This window comes from Oxyura jamaicensis, chromosome 1 (genome assembly GCF_011077185.1).
Source record: "Oxyura jamaicensis isolate SHBP4307 breed ruddy duck chromosome 1, BPBGC_Ojam_1.0, whole genome shotgun sequence".
In the NCBI taxonomy this organism is placed as follows: Eukaryota; Metazoa; Chordata; class Aves; order Anseriformes; family Anatidae; genus Oxyura; species Oxyura jamaicensis.
Window position 1 is genome coordinate 94,513,810 of NC_048893.1, and position 19,296 is coordinate 94,533,105.

The following is a 19,296-nucleotide window of genomic DNA, read 5'->3' on the forward strand; positions in this document are numbered from 1 at the left end:
CAACATTATTCTTACAGTTGGCTCCTGTATTACCAAGGGGAAATTGCTGACAATCACTGTGTGCTGGAAGAAGGCCTCTACGTTGACCTCACTTCCTGTGGCTGCCCAACTGCTACAATCAAATCCCTCAAGCCTATTGAATACGTAAGGATGTTATTGAAAATAATAATGCTTTGGAACTCTTCTCCTAGTCAGATGTCTAAAGCAAGTGCTTGTGTTTAACAAACTCCCACTCAGGGAAAAGACTGAAGTTTGTTTTCTTGGCTTATGGGATTTGGGGGTTTGGAATGAGTCAGGCTGTGTGCACACATGCAAGCGTTTGCTTGTAGGCACACACTCTTGGATGCTTGTGTGTTCTGGGCTGAAAGTTGCTGTCATTCATACAAGTTGCATTGTGTGGTATTTTTCTGACTGAATTTTTTAATGCAGCTCAACAAGCTTAGTACACAGTGAGATGTTACTTCTTGACACGCTGTCTAAGCATATGGGGCTTCTTTTATTAGGCCTACAGCCAAGGTTCAGTTGTAAAGCAAAGTACACACAAGATATGAAAACTGAAATTACATGTTAGCATATACTTGCCATTATTCTGTTTAATTTACTAACTGTTCTGCAGATTTTTATTTTTTATTTTTTTTTAAAAAAAAAAGGTTTTACCTCCTAATGGCATCTTGAATTATGGGTCAATAAGTAAAGTGGTATAATATACCACATGTGGCCTGTGATTAGTGTATGACACGTCAGATAGTCCAGTCCAAAGCTCTGTTCTGGATGTCCTCTTTCCTAGTGATTCCTGATACACAAGGCAAGTACTTATTTCACATGCACACAGTCTTCATGTGACTTTCAGGTCATGTTGGTTGTACTACCCAAACAAAAATCTTGAAGTCAAGTGACCAATTATAGCAGTAAGCGAGATACAAGCTCCTTTATGGCCAGGAGATTGAACAGGAATGTACCCAGTACAATATAGATGTAGTTTTTTAAGATCTTGCTGTAATTCTGCCCGTAAGACATATGCCTCTGGAATCTTGTCATGTCTGTGCCTTTGTCCCATCTCTCGGTATGCTCCTACGCAAGAGCACAAAAGATAAGCTGGCCATAATGCTGTCACTGAAAGAGCAGCAAATACCTGCTCTGCCCACTTCTCTCCAGCACTGACCAACTTCACCAAGAGTCTTCCTCCTTCCCTGATCACAGAGTACAAACTCAGTCCATGTGGCATGGTGCCATTTGTAAGCTTTTATGTAAGTAGGATGTAAAGATTACTCAATATTGAAGTAAACTGTGAATTTAAGTCATTTTTTCTGTTTGTGAACAGTTTTTTTTTTTAAAAAAAAAAAAAAAAAAAAACTTGATGGAAAGGATGTAGAGGTCAAGGCTGAGAGCTGGTCCTTTTGCTAGGTTACATAGATTGAGTTGCATTGACTTCAGTGGGGCTATAGCTTCCCACCTGCTAAGAGCCTGCTTTTCAGATTAAAGATCTCCCTTTCATGTTGGACTTTTGTGTTCTGCTCTGCTAAATCAGAATGAAGTTTTGACACGAAATGATAGGTCTCATCCAAATTCCCCAATGTGTAGTCTCACAGGGAAGTACGCAGGCAGCCTGGCGTAGTAGAAAGTTACTGGCAGCCCTTGATTACCAATGGCCAAGCCCTGAGAGAAATGTTTGGCAGGCCATGTGTGGGAAGCTTACGCATATCTTCCTGTGCTTTGTATGTAGCTTGCACCTCTAGTTCAGTTCCTTTCTTGCAAATCAGAGACCTTGTGTTTCTCAAAGTCCAGGCATTTAACAGTGTAAAATGCTACTGAACCACACCTGCTTTACAAATAGAAATGCACTCATCGACCCCTAACACATTGTGTGTGCTAATGGTGCAGGACGGTGTTCAGAGGCATTGTTTAGCACAGACGTGATGTTAAGCACGCAGCAGTAAGTTTGGTCAGTGGTCAGAAACAGCCGTAGTTAATTCTGTGCATTGTCCGCCATGCACTGTTCTTGGAACAGAGCCCTTTTTATTACAAAATATTTCTGTTAGCTCATTCAAGAGAGCAGCAAGTGTATTCCCAAGTGGAATTGTTGTATAGCATTATTGAATTCTGTTGTAACATTGGAACCCCTTCCATTGTTCAGGTTTAAATACTAGCCCAATTTGAAACCTAAGGTGTGTATCTATGATTCTGTGAGCTCAATAGCTCAAACGTATGAGGAGAATGTGTAACCCTGATGACAAGCCCTGAATGTTCTCCTTTCAGGGACATACATTTACTGCAAGCATAGCTGTTGGAAGGACTCTCAGACTGCAGGGGTGCCCACATGAGGTTTCTGCCTCCCAGATGTCAACTAGAAGTAGAGGCCCATGGCATTGGCAGAGGAATTAAAAATGATGCCCTTACCACTACAAAAGGCTTGTAAGATGAGCTCCTGACTGGGTCTTGAGAGCAGTTCTTTTCCTTTGTCCAGTCCGGCTATATATTTTGGAAGTTGATTGTTTCAACCCGTCCTTTGGGGTAGGAAGACAATGCGCTGGGTGAGATGGGGCAAGGGATCTGGGTATTCCCTTTATAATTAACTATATGGTATGTTGTTATTGTGCAGCTGAATAAAGTTCCAACCTAGGGACTTTATCAGCAGTATGTGTGTACAAATATTAGTTCCTTGTGTGGGGTTAACTCCAAAGTATTTTTGAAACCTAGCAGTTAGCATAGGTCTGTGACACCTGCAGGGTGTGTGCAGTGTGGCTGGGCATCCACAGAGACTTCTGCATCTGACTCTGCATCTATTTCCATCTGTTTGGGTAGCTAAATGGAGCATCTAGCACATGGAAATGCCTTGAGTGTAACATCTTGACTTTTCACTTAAAACATGCAACAGCCTTTTTAGATGATGTCAGCTGCCACAAGGTTCCCGAGCTCTCCATTTTGGAAGGAGGGCTTGAGGAATGAAATTATTTATTTGTCATACTCCTTCACGGTGTATACCTTTATGAGCTGATGGGAAAACACTCTAAGATGTCAGTGGTATTTTTGTGACTGTATGAGGTAAGAGTAAAGCCTCAATCTATATGAAACAAGGTAACAACTTCTGCAAATCCTTGTGTTTTTTTTTTGTTTTTTTTTTTCTTTAAATCAAACAATTGGAGGAAAGGAAAGGATTTGAGTTAATAGTTTATTCGCAGGAAAATAAGGTTTTGATGCAAGCAGAATATTTACAAATATAGCAAACAGTTCTAAATAGAAAAAACAAAAAGGTATTTTCTTAGAAAAGTAAACTTCTGATTTTTTATTTTGAAAATTACCAGAAATATAGTTTGCTTGTTAAAGAGCTGAATTGCCTAACAAAATGAAAAACGTTATTCTAAATCACTGAGTTGGCCCAATTAAAATAGAAAAAAAAAAGAAAAAAAAAAACCTTTCAGAGCAACACAAAATGAGTTTAATGAATTTGGATAGGAAAACAGGCTCAGACTAGTGATAGTCTGATTTCTTTACTGTGATAGTATTTTAGTTTGGCTAACTTTTGCTCTAACTTTTTGTTCTTGGAGGGATGCCTTATTGGTTCTTTGCTGAAAAACTGAGCTCTTATATAAATATGGCATGCTGCCCCCAGCCCTTCCACACAGAGTCCCCCATCTCTCATGAAATTCAAATTGACATGGTTCCACCTTGGTTATTTCCTCTTTTATGCACTAGCATCATGGAGGAAGTAAGCACACCTTTGAGAACAATTTCTTCTACCATTTGTTCAGGAAAGAGCAAAGCAAAGTTATACAGGTTCATAAGGAGAGTGGGGAAAGCATTCCGTAGTCCTGGGGCTGTGCTTCTTCAGTCATCAGTTTGTTTATTTTTTCTTTTTGTTGGGCTTGGACTGATTGAGCTATTTTACTGACTGCAAACCAAAAGGGGTTCGAAACTGAACTGGAAAATTGGGATTTGCCTCCCTGTTCCTGACAGAGAGGCAGAGGAAGGCAAGAACTGTTTACAGTAAGCCAAGATGGGAAAGAGGTTATTCTCTGAGGAATATAATATTTAGGAGGTCCTACCAGTTGGTTTTCTTCCTTGCTGTTCCATTTTGCTCAGACTGGTCAGTTTTGTCCTCCTGGGAGTTTTGTGTGTTTTTTTAAAGCTATAGGTTAATAAGAGGTTATACAGAAGAAACATAGCATTTCTATAGCTGGATAATGAAAAATATCATATCCTTTATTTTCAGTATTCTGTGAAGAAAAACAGTGTTGCAGTACCCATGTATTAATCTAGATTGTAAGGTAAATAATATGTTACCTGGCCCCTTTTCTTCAGAAAAGGCTTGCTTCTGAAAGTCCAGAGTCCTTTTCATGCACTATTTTATAAGTGGGGAAAAAAATGCTGAAAGGCCTATCTCACTGTAACGCATTTCTTTAAGTGAACAGGCAGTTACTTCAAAACAACTTGCAATAGGAGGATACATATCTGTTTAGCAGCAGTAGGAATGTTGGAATTCATGCAGCTTGCCTCTTATTGTCTCTTTTCATCTACAAATGCAAAATCTTTTAAAGAAGAGCTCACTGATAAAGTTTTCTGGATTTATTGTTGATAGCTACCGTGCAGGCAGGTGAAATCTTAGCTCAGGTTAGGGGTTGCTGCATTTGCAGCAGAGATGCAGATTACCTGCATCATGCAGATACCTGTATCAACAGAGACTTGCCTCCTGCACTGACATGAATTCAAGAAAAGGAAAGTGTGGGCTGCTCCCCTGGCAGCAAGAGAGAGGGTGAAATCAGCTGGGACATTTATAGGGCTGTCATTACTTATTGGGGCGTTTATCCAGTGTTTGTTGCTTGAAAAGTTCTGGGGATGGAGATGCTTACAGGATGTTCTTACAAAGTAGAGTTCCGCTTTAGTTCAGCCTTTTCTCAAGCATGTTATTTCGTTAAACTCCCCATAATATTTCATGTGGTGTTGTATGGGTAACAGGGATTGTTGCAGTAGGCAATTAGTTTTCCTTCTAAAATGTTAACTTCTTCCTTAAAATTAAACCAATTGAACCAAACTTCACCCTTGAAGTTAAACCAGTCTCATAGCTTGTCAAACAGAATTCTAAATTTGTTTGCTAAAAACAAAAATGAGATGTGGGTTGTAGGTTGTGCAATGCCTTTCTTTTTTTTTTTTTTTCCTGAGGCATTCCTTGTTCTTCCTCTGATCAATCACAATACTTCCTGTATTTCTATATTGCTTATCTTTAAGTTAAATAAAGGTGTTAACTTATCTTCCCAGCATTCCTGTGAGGTAAATAATAAAATCAGATACAGAAAGCAGTGTTTCCCAGGGCCAGGTCATGAGTCATCTAATGTGGCTGGGGCTGGACCATGGGTGTTCCTGTCTTCCAGCACTGCATTCGTTTTCCTCAGCCAGACGTCTTCCCCACACCAAGGGGAGTAGTCAGTCGAGCACAACTTCAGCAAAGACAGTTGAATATAATAAGCTAGCCAAGACTGAAAAATAAAGATTTTTCCAAGGATGTTATAATGCAGCTATTGAAGCTCCTCCAGTTAAGACTCTGGCAAAGGCTGTTTGCAGCAGGTCAGCAGGGCCACAAATGGGGAAATGTCCCAAGCCTTGTTGTGATGGGCTTGCAGTCATGTTTTAGTCCTATGGATTTCTTTCTTTGGCTTTATTGGATTTTCCCATTCCGATTTTCAAAATCTATGTTTGCCCCAAAAAAAAAAGTGCAAGAAAAGTATGTTATGGGGGTGAGCCCTTCTCAGCAGGATGATTAGTAATAATTTTGACAAAATTCATGATTAAAATTATCCGTATGTTATCTTTAACTAAAACTCTAGTTTTTACTCTAGTTTTTATTATAAGCATGTGTGCAAATCCCCATGTGCACTTGGCTTTCAGCTGTAGCACCTTTTGGTTAACTTCTTTGTACCTACACCATTTTATTTCCATGAATCAGGCACTTAAGCCTTACACTGCAAAGAAAAGGCATTTGAAAAGATGCTCACTTTGCACTGATCTTTGTTTAGTATGAAATGCTTCAGAGCTGCTTTTGCATTTTTTTTCTGAACTGCAAAAGTATAAATTTCTGTTCTGAATTGTGAAAAATTTCTGGTGCACAGCTTCTCTCCATTAAGTGAAGGTGGAAGTCACGCAGGGGAAAGTCCAAGCTGAACTAAACAAAAGACTTTTACTGTGCTGATTTCAATGGCTTACCTTTCAGCCTCTGAAATCACAGTGTGGGGAGAGAGGAAAGATTTGTCATTTTCCTTGCACGATAGGGTGTATTAACCATAGATTACCACACCTGTTAAGTAAAGAATATCATTGTTCTTAAAAGCTCACATGGGTGCTTCTACCTTAAAATACTATGTAAATACAGCCTTTCTTAATCACTGTCCTCTTGAATATATTAAGTATTTTCAAGTTTCGCCCTGAACACTGTCACTGGCCTTAACAACTGCAAAAACAAAACCTTCAAATCTATCGGTGTGGGTGTAAGCAAGGCAGTTAGCTCCTTAATATGCAAAGATCAGATTAAATGAATTTCTTAGTGCTTTATCATTCTTGCAATTGGCAAGCTTTCCCCAAAGGATGTCATTTCAGGTAATTTCCTTGAAATAACTATGAAAGGAAGCCAAGGTAATCCTAACCTAGACGAGAGACGGAGTTGCCAGTTGTGAGTGAATGTAGATGCCTTTAGCTCACCTTTCAAAATCAGGGACTGGAGTCCATCTAAACTAGTGCCTTGCTGTGAGGTATCCCCTCTTGTATTCTCTGCTGGTTGCCCTTCCTCTGGCCCTTCAATATGCACATTATTCTGTGGTCCACCAGGACTGGGCCTTGGTGAAGTAAGCTGATCAGCTTGACTATTGGTGATGGCTCCAGCCTGAAAATGGGTGGAAATGCACCGCAGTGTCCTGCAAGGAAGGTGGCAAGCAAGATGTCTCTGTAGGAAGTGTAATAGCATAGCCTCAAAACCTTGTTTTTTACTGTTGATAGTTTCCATGGAGCTAAGAAAACAAAATCAGAGAAAAAAGCCAGGCCAAGTCACTGCTGCCAGCTGTTGGTATAAAATGGTATATATAAAGTGAGTAATCAGCTCGTTGCTCTATATTTGGTTATGGAAATATGAGAGCTTCAGTGCTTGAGACAGCAGCATGTGGGTTTTTTTCTGTGCTTCACGTCTGCACCAAGACCAGTGAAGTCCTTTTAGGTCTCACTGGAAAGGGTGATATCAGTCCTTGTGATCAGCTGTCTGTGTGTGTGTCGTAGATGTGATGTCTGCTGCATACTGACTGGGACTCTGAAAAACCTGACGGCTTTTGCAGGCCCATCAAAGTTTAAACAGGTCTCAACCGTGTGAGACCTGTAGTCATTTTAATTGACTCCACCTGTTTGCTTGTTCAGATGCTTGGTTTATAAATGGATATGCTGGATCAGATGACTAGTTCATCTAGCACAGCATCCCAGTCTCTACTGTGAGCAAGATAAATGTTAGGCCTCGGTAGCAGTGTCTAGCAGCAAGGATGCCAAATGGAGTTTCCCATGCCTTCTGGTCCACCTGTGAAAATTCTCCCTTTTGGACATGTTCTGGACATGGCTTCTGGTCTCCACTCAGGTGAAAGCTGAAGCCAAAGGAGTAGGCTTCTTGCAGACTGGAGCGTGGTGGTCGCACCTTGCTCAGCAAAGCGAACCAAGAAGTATCTGCCTGCTCTAAATCTGTTGGTCTAGATTGCAAAGTAAGCCTTTAAACACACATCATAAATTTGACCCACTTCATATACCAGAAGGCAGATGGGAAGAACAATGACGGGTTTTAATCTCTTTATTCTTTGTAGCATTTGTTTTGTAGGAGCGTAATGGGCTTTAAAAAATTCTCTACAGGTGGATGATCCCAAGCTCTTCTTTAAAATGTCTCATTGAATTCCCAGTCCGTGGAGTGTAGCATGACTTACATTGTCTCTGCAGTGGTCAGTGGAAGAAAGCAATTTCTCTGAGGCAGGATTTGAACAACCAGCTACATACCAAGTGCACTGAGTCAATGCCAGTAAATTTGTAAGTGCTGAATCACAACTGAGCTCTTCAGAGATACTTCACTACAATACATGTGCCTCTTCAAACATGAAAGTTAGTTTCTCTTAATTACTCAGCACCTTCATCAACTATAATTCAAGATTTTGTTTCATTCATTCCACCTGGGGCCATACCTTTGCTGTAAAGGAAATTCTTCCTTTTGCACTGAGCTGGCTATCTCCAGTTAACATCTTCTAAGAACAAGGTGGCTTCCCTGGAGAGGCTGCTAATTGGAGCAGTTAGTCAGACCTATTCCCTCGTCCTTTACCAGCTGCATCAAGATATAAATTGCAAGTGCTTACGATTTCAGCATTTTTCAGCTTTAAAATGCTGAAAAAACATACAAGTGTTCCTTGTACTAGGGCACAGACTTTTTATATTTAAATCTTTTCCCCCTCTGCTTTTCTGCTGATCTTACAGCTGTACCACAATTTTATGCAAACTGATCTTTTCATTTGCTTTCATAAGAAATCTCTCAGCTGTAGAGAAAGACAAAAGTGAAAAATGTTGCAATTCTACACAAAATTGAAGTGGTTACTAATGTTAATTTTTCAAGGTTGTCAGAAGAAAAATAGAACCGTCTGTTAAAAACATTGAGAACTTTATAGTTTTGATGCTTTGAGTCCTTTTCAATTTGCAGATCCCTAAGATTTTTTTCAGTGAACAAACCACTGAATAGCTAATGTAAGTCTGTGGACAATAGACTTGTGTTTTGCCTCATTATTTTAGAAGCAATCTGCAGATCACCCTGAAAACTACTACCATAACCTGTTCCAGCAGTAAATAAACTGGATTTTTGAAAAGCAATCAAGGGCCTGACAATACAGACCAGATCATAGAGAGATTTTTCAAATGCAAACAGAGGCGCCTCTGCATCTCTGTGTGACTCAGTCTCTGGCTTGTGTCAGTGGGGAACTACACTCTGATGACAAAGCCACTGATAAATCCAGTATGTTTCAGCTGTTTGTGCTTTGTTGGTAGTTGCACTTTTTTTTTCTTTGCTACTACATTTGCTGAGGGAGCATGATCTAAACCAAAAGCATGTAGAAGTGAAATTGAAGTGGCAAAGTGTGTGTACCATACTTAACGACTGAAGTTAACTCTGAGTAAAACTTTGCCTTTTTTCACCCTCCTCCCAGGTTTTTGCCGAGCCCTCCATCAGTCTGTTTGCTCTGGAATGCTGCAAGGGCAGAGAGCTGCACTTCACCAAACCCGTCAATTCTGTTTTGAATGAAGACCTCCATTTTTACACTCAGTCTGTGTGGGTGAGAAGTGGATTGTGAGTATGGAATAAATATTCTTGATATTGTAGGAGCTAATACTGAGCATGTGTTTTCTCACAATTGCTGCCTTTTTTTCATAGGATGCATTTTACATTCTGTTATTTTAAGACATTTCAAAATCCTAAAATGTTGTTGAATGCTGTTGAATGTTGTTGAATCCACCTTTTGTACCAAGACCTGAAATGAACAAGAACTCTGGGCAGGGGATGCATTTTTCCTGTGTTAAGAACCATCCTTTTCTCCCTATGCATAATGAACAATAGAGCCTGTTGTTCAAGCTAGGAGCCAAAAGTAAAACAGTTTTGATTCCTGACTCACAAAGACAGGTAGAGTAAACTCGGTCTGCCTTTATTAACTGGTTGTAAAATACCTGCTATAAACTGAAGTGATTTAACATGAACCACTGCAGTGGTTCAGTGAAGCTTGACAAGCTGTTTAGCTGCCAGAGTCAGTGACTTGTGAGAGAAGCTTGGGGGCAGATAGGACAGCTGGAGCAGTAATTTGCTTCTGTTGTTAGTTTAACCCCCCCATGACTGATTAAACACCCAGCCTCTTCTGTGAAAACCATCTTGCATCTGCGGAAGTGACCTTCCAACCTTTCCCTTCTCCCCCTTTCACCTTCTGGAGAAGCTCCCAAGTATTCTGTCTTGGCCAAGTTTCAGGCCTGCACTTCAACAGCAGGAACAAAGAACTTGCCGAGTCTTGCAACTGGGGCTGAGTGGAAACTGCTGTTCTTCAAATGTGACACACACACTTCCTGCGTTCATTTTTAACCTTTTTCCCACCTCTCTCATGGCATTCACATACACAATGCTGTAATTGTTTTCAGAGGTCTTATGGGATGACACAAAATCATGCAAAATTTGAACTAATTAGGCAAGGAATTAATGTAGACTGTTTGTTCACTGCTTACATACACCTCTGTTGTGATTCTTGCGATGAATTTTGCAAACTCATTGAGTCTGTTACCACCTAGAAGTTAAAACCCATCTGTAGATATGTGATAACACTACTGCATGCTCCTCTGATTCTTACAGGTTGGTACAAAGCCTAAGCCTAACCTAGCTGATGCTCCAGAGCACTGCGTGTGGACTGTTTTCTTTCAGATATTTCACGCAAGATTTTTCTTGAAACGTTGGCTAAGAATTGAGCCTCCTTTTCTGTAACAACAGTCACCAGCTATGGAGTGTAGTGGTGGGCCCATTTCACTTTCACCACAGAGCTTTGCCAATTTACCATGCATTCTAGTCCCTAGCACCTATGCCAGATCAGTCCTGAGCCCATTCTGCAAATACATAGAGTGAGTGATCATCTGCTGCTGTTGTCTTGAGATGCCCCAAATGGCAGTGGCAAGCAGCTGCAGTTTAAGGCTGAGAACAGCATTCACATTCCACATTGATCTGTGATGCTAGTTTGGAGGAGGAAAGTCTGTTGCTGAGACTGACACCTGACTTATTTCAGGTGGGAAATACCTCTATAGAGGTGTTACGCTCAGAAGTGTTTCCTATGGGGTAGTATCTCTCTGAGCTTTTTCTGCCATCTCAGCAGGTGTGTGGCTGTAAAGGAAGGGTGAGGGCTTCAGGACTGCATAGTAGAAAAGTACGGGAGAGTAAGTGCACGGTTCCAGCCCCTTTCCCACCTTTCTGTTTGTTTCTGAGCTGGTTCCTGTCTGTGAAGAGCCAGGGCAGAATGAAAAGTTGCTTGGCTGGGCTTTGTCTGAGTTCCTCATGGTGTTCCCCAAGAAACAGACCTCCACAGTCTGTCCTCATCCTACACTGCAAATAGGTAGCTTAAAGACAGAGGGTGTGACAGGTGATTGTGGGACTTCCACTCCTAAAACGTTGGTTTGCCTTATCTGTAACCATGAGTTCAAGAAGGCAGATTAATAGGGTGTTTGGGCTCCTTGCCCTGAAGCCTACTGTCAGCTTTAAACAAATGACAGAGTAAGATTTATGTCTGTGCGATGGCATCTTGCTGTTGTGCTGAGGTATGAGGATCCTTCCTGAGCCAACTGACCACCTTCAGTGAGAAATGGCACAAGCCTAGGCTGTGGTTTGCTGAAAGGGGCTGGGGACCGAGGTGCTCCAGGGTCTGAGAAAGATGGAATAGTGGGGGCTTGTTGGTCCATGTGAGAGCCCAGATAAGTTTCATCAATATCAGCAAATACCTGCATAAACATATGCTTTGGCAACAGAATCTGTTTTCAAATGAGACTGTTTAATATCCTGAGGAAAACATTAATTTTCATGAATTTTCAGTGACTTCACAGAAAGTATCACAAGAAAAAAGTCAGAAAAGTGTTAGAAATGCAAGGAACACCTAGTGGTTGTCAAGCTGCTCAGAATACCTGTTACTCAGGAGGTATGAGACTGAATTTGAAGAAACAGTGGTAAGGCCTCACTGAGGGACAGATCATTGTTGGACTATTTTAGCCTCCATGGAGGCTCAGCCTCCTAAGCAAGGCTAGCTGGCTGCTCCTTCAAGTTATGCGCAATGGGGAAAGTAAATTACAGGTGCTGTGAGCGCTGTTTGTGGATGTTTTCTCACTGACTTAAAACAAACAGAGCGCAGCCATCCCTCAAGTTCTTGGCAGCTGACCTGTAGAACAGGTAACTGGGGAAACCAGTATTTGCTTTGTGTTCCGATGAGTTAATGAGTCAAACATTTAGATTCACTGTCTGCACAACAATGTCCTATTGATTTAAACAAAACTGATCTATAATCCTGAGGCTGCCTTTGTAAGCAGCAACACAGTAACTACTGAGCAGATGTCTAGATAAAAGGGATCTCTATGTGCTGGCACTTTAACTCGGTTACATGTTTTGGCCATGTTCACGTTCAGATATGTTCACTACAGTAAAGTCTGTTACAGCAATTTATGGGTTTTGGAGTAAATATATTCCAGACAAGTGGATTTTTTTATAGTTCTAGTTGTTATAAAAGAAAACACTGGTCAAAATCCTCTCATAATTAATATGTAGAACCACGCAAAGCTGCTAGTACTGTTGTCTGACGTGTGGCTTCCCAGTTTCCTAATGCATGTCCACTGCAACCTGTAGTAATCCCATCTAGGTTAATGCAGGGATTCTCAAAGGAAGAAAGGAGGATCCTACAAGTCTGAGGTAGGCAAACTGCAAACACGTCTTAATTTAGACAGAAAACAGCTAAACCACTTAAACAGATGCTATCCTGGGGCATGGTAATGCAGCTTTGGTAGTGTCCCAGCTGTGGGGAGGTCTGGGAGCTTGCAAGAGCACAGTTCTGAACATAAGCCCATAGTTTAGTTTTGCTCTAGTTAAAATGTAGTCTTTCATGTTCTGTTTTCTGTATCCAGGTGGATTGCATATGAAGGATGTAATTTTTTAGGAAAGCAGATTCTGCTGGAGCCCAGTGAGATTTCCAACTGGAGTGAATACAGTGGCTGGAACATCATCGGCTCCCTTCGTCCTATGAAGCAGGTACTGTAAGAGTGACGTTGGACATTGTGCACCTGGGCAGGGGCAATCCCAAGCACAAATACAAGCTAGGTGGAGAATGAGAGTGAGAGCAGCCCTGATGGGAAGGACCTGGGGGTGTTGGTTGATGAGAAGCTCAACATGAGCTCGCAATGTACACTTGCAGCCCAGAACGCCAACTGTGTCCCGGGCTGCATCAAAAGCCTGACCAGCAGGGCAAGGGAGGTGATTACACCCCTCTGCTCTGCTCTTGTGAGACCCCACCTGGAGCCCTGTGTTCTGCTCTGGGGCCCCCAGCATAAAGGGGGGCTGGAATCAAATAATCCTTGAGGAACCCTTCCAACCCAAACCATGCTGTGATTCTATGGCTTTTTTTTGATGGGGGTTAGTGCAAAAGTATCACTTGTACCACTGAGTATAATGCTGCACATCGTACTCCTTAAATCAGGCCAAATGATGACAGCCAGAAGGACATACCAGAAGATTACTGTAGCAGAAAATTCCTCCACTGGCAGTTACTGAGATCTATATTAGGTTCCTAAAGGAAAATAATTCCTTGTTTCTTGGAGTCAAGTTTTGTTTTTCTGAACGGCTCATTAGCATGTTCTCTAGATATGCTATTTTTACATTTTTCTAATATAAAAATACAAACATATAATGAGAAAACCAATTCTATATTGGCTTGTTTTATAATTAACGTTAATGGAAGCAAGAACAAGTTTGCTGTAGCCTGGATTTCCAAAAGAAGCAAAGTTTATGCAGTCTCACCAGGGTTCTCCATCCTTACCTCACACCAAGTAATGCCATTTACTAATTCTGTCCCTTCACCTTTCTGAGGGGTGTCAGGTAATCAGGGACACCGATTAGCTCTAAAACAGACAAAGCACATGCTGCTGTGTGCCCAGCCACACAGAGCTGTGGGAGCACAGTGTCCTGGAAGACAGGGAAAGGGAGAGTGGAAGGGAATGTGAGCAGTAACTCCACAGAAGAGTTCAGTAGCTCTGCTGCTCACAGAACAACTCGTCTTCACTTCATGACGAATGCTGCTTTATTTTTAAATAATAGATTCAACTGGGGAGATGTTACAGTGAACAAACATGATCATCTTTACTGTTAGTTATGCATTATATGCTTCCCCACTGGAAAAGGAAAGTAATTTTAACAAAAATGATTTGTTAGTCTAGGAAGTTGACAGTTCCCTGGAATTCTTTGGAAGTGGTAACTACCAAAGGATCCAGTTTTGGCTCTGTTTTTGCAAGTAACAATAAAATAATTTGTACTGATCGTAAAAACAGAATTCTCTTTTCAGACACTAATCTGAAGAGCTTTTGTATTCAGTAGCATCCTTTTTTACATTGCAACAGTGAGCAATGTTGTAAGGAGTACCTCAGGTATTTTGCTGGGGTTTTTGGTGTTTTGAGTTTGTACGCTGCTTTTTGGTTTTATTTTAAATCCTGCAGACAAGGATTCCTAGAGTTTGTGCAGTCGGTCATGCTTGACACTTATGTGGGCATATTTATTTATTTATTTATGAGACTGGAATACCACTACAAACTTGTTACCACTTTGTATTTTCTCCTCCTTTCTGTGTCAACTCTGCTGGTGTAATAGGTACTGCAAGAAAAGCTAAACACTTGAAACTAATGCAAGATGAGACACAAAAGTTTTGCTCAGTGCCTTTCCAAATATGATCCCTTCCTTGTAAAGAACAAATATACGATCTATATATGAATACATGGATGAATACGTTAAATGAATTCATGGATGCTTGGTAGGATGGAGGCTTTATTGTCTCTTAATGTAGGGTTTGATTTATTATGGAAAAAGGAGGTTCAAAGGAATTAGTTCTACAGACAAAAATACACTTAAAAAAAAAACTGCTATTGCTGCTTACAGCTGTCTGTCTGCATATGAAAAACATTTAGTGCTGCCTTACTTGCACATTCATTTCCATTAAAATAAAGTATTTTACATAGTCATCTGGAACTGGGGAGTGCAACATACACTTTAGAAAACTGATGTAAGAGGGGAGGCACTCTGGCATCAACTTTTTGAATCTGTGTGTTGTTAACTCTCTTCCTCCACACCATTTCAGCCAGCAGTGTACCTCAGAATCAAGAACCGAGCCCACGGTAAATACCTGACAGTTGCTGGAAGCCTAGCAGATATAAGAGCAACATCAGTGTGCGTGTCTCCGTACAATGGCAAGAATACCCAGCTCTGGCACTACTGTCGTGGACTCTTCAAATCCAAGGTGAGTTTCCAGATGCTGGAAGTGGGTTGTAACACCTGGATTTCTAAAAGAAGCTAGCATTAACACCGGGATAGCTTTTGGCTTCTCCTAGGCATGTTGAGCCAAAACTTCTAAAACCTACAGTTTCCTACTGTGTATGCTCTGTCTGCTTTGGCAAATCGGACAACTTTTTATATTTGTCTAATGGCACTGATGTTCTTCTAAGTAGTAATCTGTTTTTTTTGTCTAAAGTCTCAAATTTAAGAACATTATCTCTAAATAGTAAGGAATTTCTCTGAAAAGGAATACATGAAGAAAGGCTGTGTTTTTGTGTTAATGCTGCCCTTGATGGTCTGTTTTTAATATAAAAAGCTGTTGACTTAACGTAAGAAATAACTAAAGTAACAAAGACCACCTTCTGTGATTGAGCAACTAGTCAATTGCTGAATAATCTGTTCCTAGCTTACTCGCCAGGAACATTACCAACGACAGCATGATTACTGTAATATTTTCAGTGCCTGAAACAGAAATAAGTTAGACACAAACCTGAAGCTTTGTGGCCTGGATCTCACTTTTCTTCTTGCTTCTTAGGCTAACAATGCCTGTCTGGATGTCATTGGTGGCAGAGACGTGCCTGGAGCCAAAGTCGCACTCTGGGCAGAACATGGGAAGGAAAGGCAAAAGTGGAGACTCAACGAGGATGGAACCATCAGTTCATACCTCAGTGACCAACTGGTGCTTGATATTAAAGGTATGTAAAAAACAAACGAAATCAACACTCACGTGTCCTAAATGCATTTAGGATTGTGGCCAGTTGCAGTATTCCAGCTCCTTTGTACCTAAGGTTAAATATTGTATCCTGTCTTGCTAGTTTTATGTTCAGTTGTTTGACAATGGGACAAGTCTCGGGGGGACCTTACTGTTTGATCCCAGAGGTTTACTTTGATCAAATCAGGTATTCTACTTCAGGGAATTCAATAGTGCTGACAGCAAGAAATGGCAGTTACAGAAGACACAATGGTGGTGGAAAAAACCACCACGGAATAGGTGTGCCTAAAAGAGGAAAGTGCTTGCTCCTAGTGTTTTCAGCCTGGTGAAAATTCTCATTGCTGACGTCCGAATCCTACTGACCCATCATGGTAGAACCGCCTCACTGGAGACTGCCTGTTCCTCACACACAACTCGTTCCAGCCCCACTGCTGGTGCTAAGGTTTTATCCCTAAGGAAAAATGGTGGGACAGTGACCTTACAGTGTCTGGTTATGAGGCTGGGGGCTCCACGGTGCTGCCTTCTCAGATGGAAGAACCAAATGAATTAACTGCTGGCCTAACACCGCTGCAGGGTTTACAGACCAGGGTAATAGCACATCCCACATCTGAAGTTATCAACCTTTACAGTAAGTGTCCTCCTGGCCATTACAGCTCCGACCTTTGCACCTCAAACTTACTGATAATGAATTCTCAGCTCAGTGATTTTAAACTAATAGAGCGTTTCTGGCTTCCATAACTAAGGAGTTAAAGCACCATTATTAACTGATAAATAGTGACTACCAAGTGATTAGATGAGAAGTGAAATCCCAATTGGTAATACTGATAGCAATTCTTACGGTATCCGAAAGCTGTGCTGCCTAGATTACTGCACGACGTTGAAGGCTGGAGCAGGGAGATACCATGTGATTGCTTTTTAGAACACGGACTTCTTTTAGTGGATTTTTATTTATGCCATGGTAAAAATGCACTGTTATTTCTATGCTACGTGTATTCAAAGGAAAGAAATTTTAAAGACATCATAAATCTGGGGTTGAAATGGTTATTTTATGCCAAATACCCCATAGCTTTAATTCTGTGTATTTTCACTCTGGCAATATGTAAGTTAAAAATCTGTTCACGTAGTGGGATCTCAGCATCTGCCAAAAGCAAAAATCTCTTTAGAAGTGCTGAGTCTGTGCACAAAGGTATACTGAGGACTCAAATTTGTGGTGGACTCTGCTTCTGAACTAACAGAGCTCCTCAGGGCTTAAGTTGATAAATGATAGATTGAAGGAGCCAAACAATGATGGAAGGGCAGACAGTACAGACTGTCCCTCTTAGAATGTCTATCTTTCAGCTTATTCTCCTCTTAGTCACATTTTTAAAGATTCTATTGCGACTTTTCTGAGCTCTTCTTTTTTAATGGTTTGCCTTTATGAATTTGTTTTGTTTTTAAGGAGGAAATTATTATGACAAGAATCACATCATTATGAATCAGCCAGTAGAGGACAAACATTCACAAAAATGGGACATTGAAATATTGTGAGTAAAACCCACCACACAGATGGGCCTTATGTGGCTTATCAACATCTGGAGGAAAAAACCTACTACTGAAGTCATGCACCACTGGAACCTTATGCAGCAAATCCTCTCTGCTTTCCTTTGTGCAAAGCACCAACTCCTGAAACAACTAGATTTTGCTCAAATCTGGAGGATGTGAGGGTGAGCTAATTAATCTTTCCACCGAGACTGTACTGAGCTGATTCTTTTAGAGGCATCTCCTATGAAAGTCTCTGTTACTCTTCATCTAAAGTATTAAAGTAAACGCAGAAGGCTAGACAGAAGTTTTGCAGGATATGAACTGCAAGAGGTAATATGGAAAAGGCTCTTTAGAAATGTTGTCTTTTCATTTCTCTCAAAAACTGATGAAAGCTCACTGAAGTATAAATGCACTAATGAGCATGAAAGAGGTTAAGTTGGATTTTTATGTCCCTAGGGAAACAGTTCAGGCTCTAAGCAATCCTGAACCTCAAATTGTATCTCTTGCTAAAGTGCAATTTATTTTGTTTGTAAAGACAACTTCGAACTGGAATTCCCAGCTCAGTATATGAAATGGGGCAATAACGAAAGTCTATTACTTTCCTAGTGTTAGTGGTAGGCCTTTGTCTTCATTTGTTTTAGCAAGACCAAATTGCCAGATTTCGGAACTTGTTTTGCAGTTCCATGGGCTGTGTCCAACCCATGAAATTGTGAGTAATCCCTGAAGATCACTTTTAATACATAGGCATAGATGCATATATCAAGAGAATCAGCTATCTTGGGTCAGGCTAGATTTCTATAAGGGCTTACTGAATTTAGAACAGAGATGATTTTACTCTAGCTTGTTTTCATGTATATAGACTAATTTAATACAATATAATTTGTTCTTGAAACCATGTCTTCCTTCCGAAGGTAACTCACCAAGTGCTAGCAGCCTGCATTCCAACTTATTAATGTCAAAAGAATAGCGTAACTGTATTTTAAGGTTCCTTTGGCTCATGAACATGTGCATCGTAGCCCAAAGGAGCAGGAATTAGACTAATGAAGACCAGTCCAGCATGCTTGCAGTTTCTTCAGTTTCAGCAATGTGCAGCCATCCCACCTGCTATCACTTAAGGTAGGGAGAGAAAAATGCTTTACTGGACTACAGTTCTTGCAGGCTTGTAATAAGCATGTTCCTCACTCAACACGGACAAATACATAAGGAACTGCAGACACCTGTAGGGCTGTTAACACCTCAAGTGGAATAGAAGTCCCTTAGTTCACTGGTATCTTCATTTTGCATGTCACTAAATTAATCTACTTCATTGAATATGTAACATTTTTTTCCTTATCTGTATATTCAGGGTATGTATTTCTATAATTATTTAAAGAGTTTAGATTAGTGAAAAACAAAGCTATTTTAGTTTCCAAAAGCTATAACTATTCCAGTGCACCCAAACAGGATTCATCCTTAAGCAAATAAAAACCCATAACCCTATTTGCCACAGAAGTAAAATATATGGATGTCTATTTTTGTATGAAATTGAATTCTATATAGTAATATTTAAAAAAGTCTACTTGCACTTAACTATTTTACATTCTAAAATTATCATAAATCTGCTGTTTAAATAACAGATTTCCAAATGTATGTATATATTTTTACAACTAAAGCACTTGTTTTGCTTTTTTTTAATATAAGTCAGTATATCATGTTCTACATGTGACTTGCTTTCTATATGCAATTTTAAAGCCTGTGTAAAGAGTTCTAGTCTTTTAAATCAAGAACAACTAAATCATATTTGGTGTGCCAGTGTTATATAAACAAGAAGGCTTTTGTACTTACGAGATCTCGAATGTAAAATGTTAAGCATGTATATTTTAATTGTATAAAACTTTTTAGGAGAAATCTTCTGCCTGTTGATTTCTTTTTAAACAAACTTATCAAAACACAATAATAATTTTTAATAGATGCCAAGCATCTTCCTGTAAAGTATTTTCTT

At 40.3% G+C, this 19,296-nt stretch overlaps 1 protein-coding gene across 1 annotated transcript in view; it reads left to right on the top strand.

The window, feature by feature from the left end:
* CRYBG3 (crystallin beta-gamma domain containing 3) overlaps positions 1 to 19,202 on the top strand; it is a 94,061-nt gene extending 74,859 nt beyond the window's left edge. Inside the window, exons 17-22 of the mRNA XM_035315203.1 lie at positions 18 to 144; positions 9,195 to 9,334; positions 12,673 to 12,796; positions 14,889 to 15,047; positions 15,618 to 15,777; positions 17,233 to 19,202. Coding sequence (XP_035171094.1) covers positions 18 to 144; positions 9,195 to 9,334; positions 12,673 to 12,796; positions 14,889 to 15,047; positions 15,618 to 15,777; positions 17,233 to 17,321 — 799 coding nt within the window. The 3' untranslated portion in view covers positions 17,322 to 19,202. The remainder of the gene's footprint in view (positions 1 to 17; positions 145 to 9,194; positions 9,335 to 12,672; positions 12,797 to 14,888; positions 15,048 to 15,617; positions 15,778 to 17,232) is intronic.
* Positions 19,203 to 19,296: the final 94 nt, after the last annotated feature.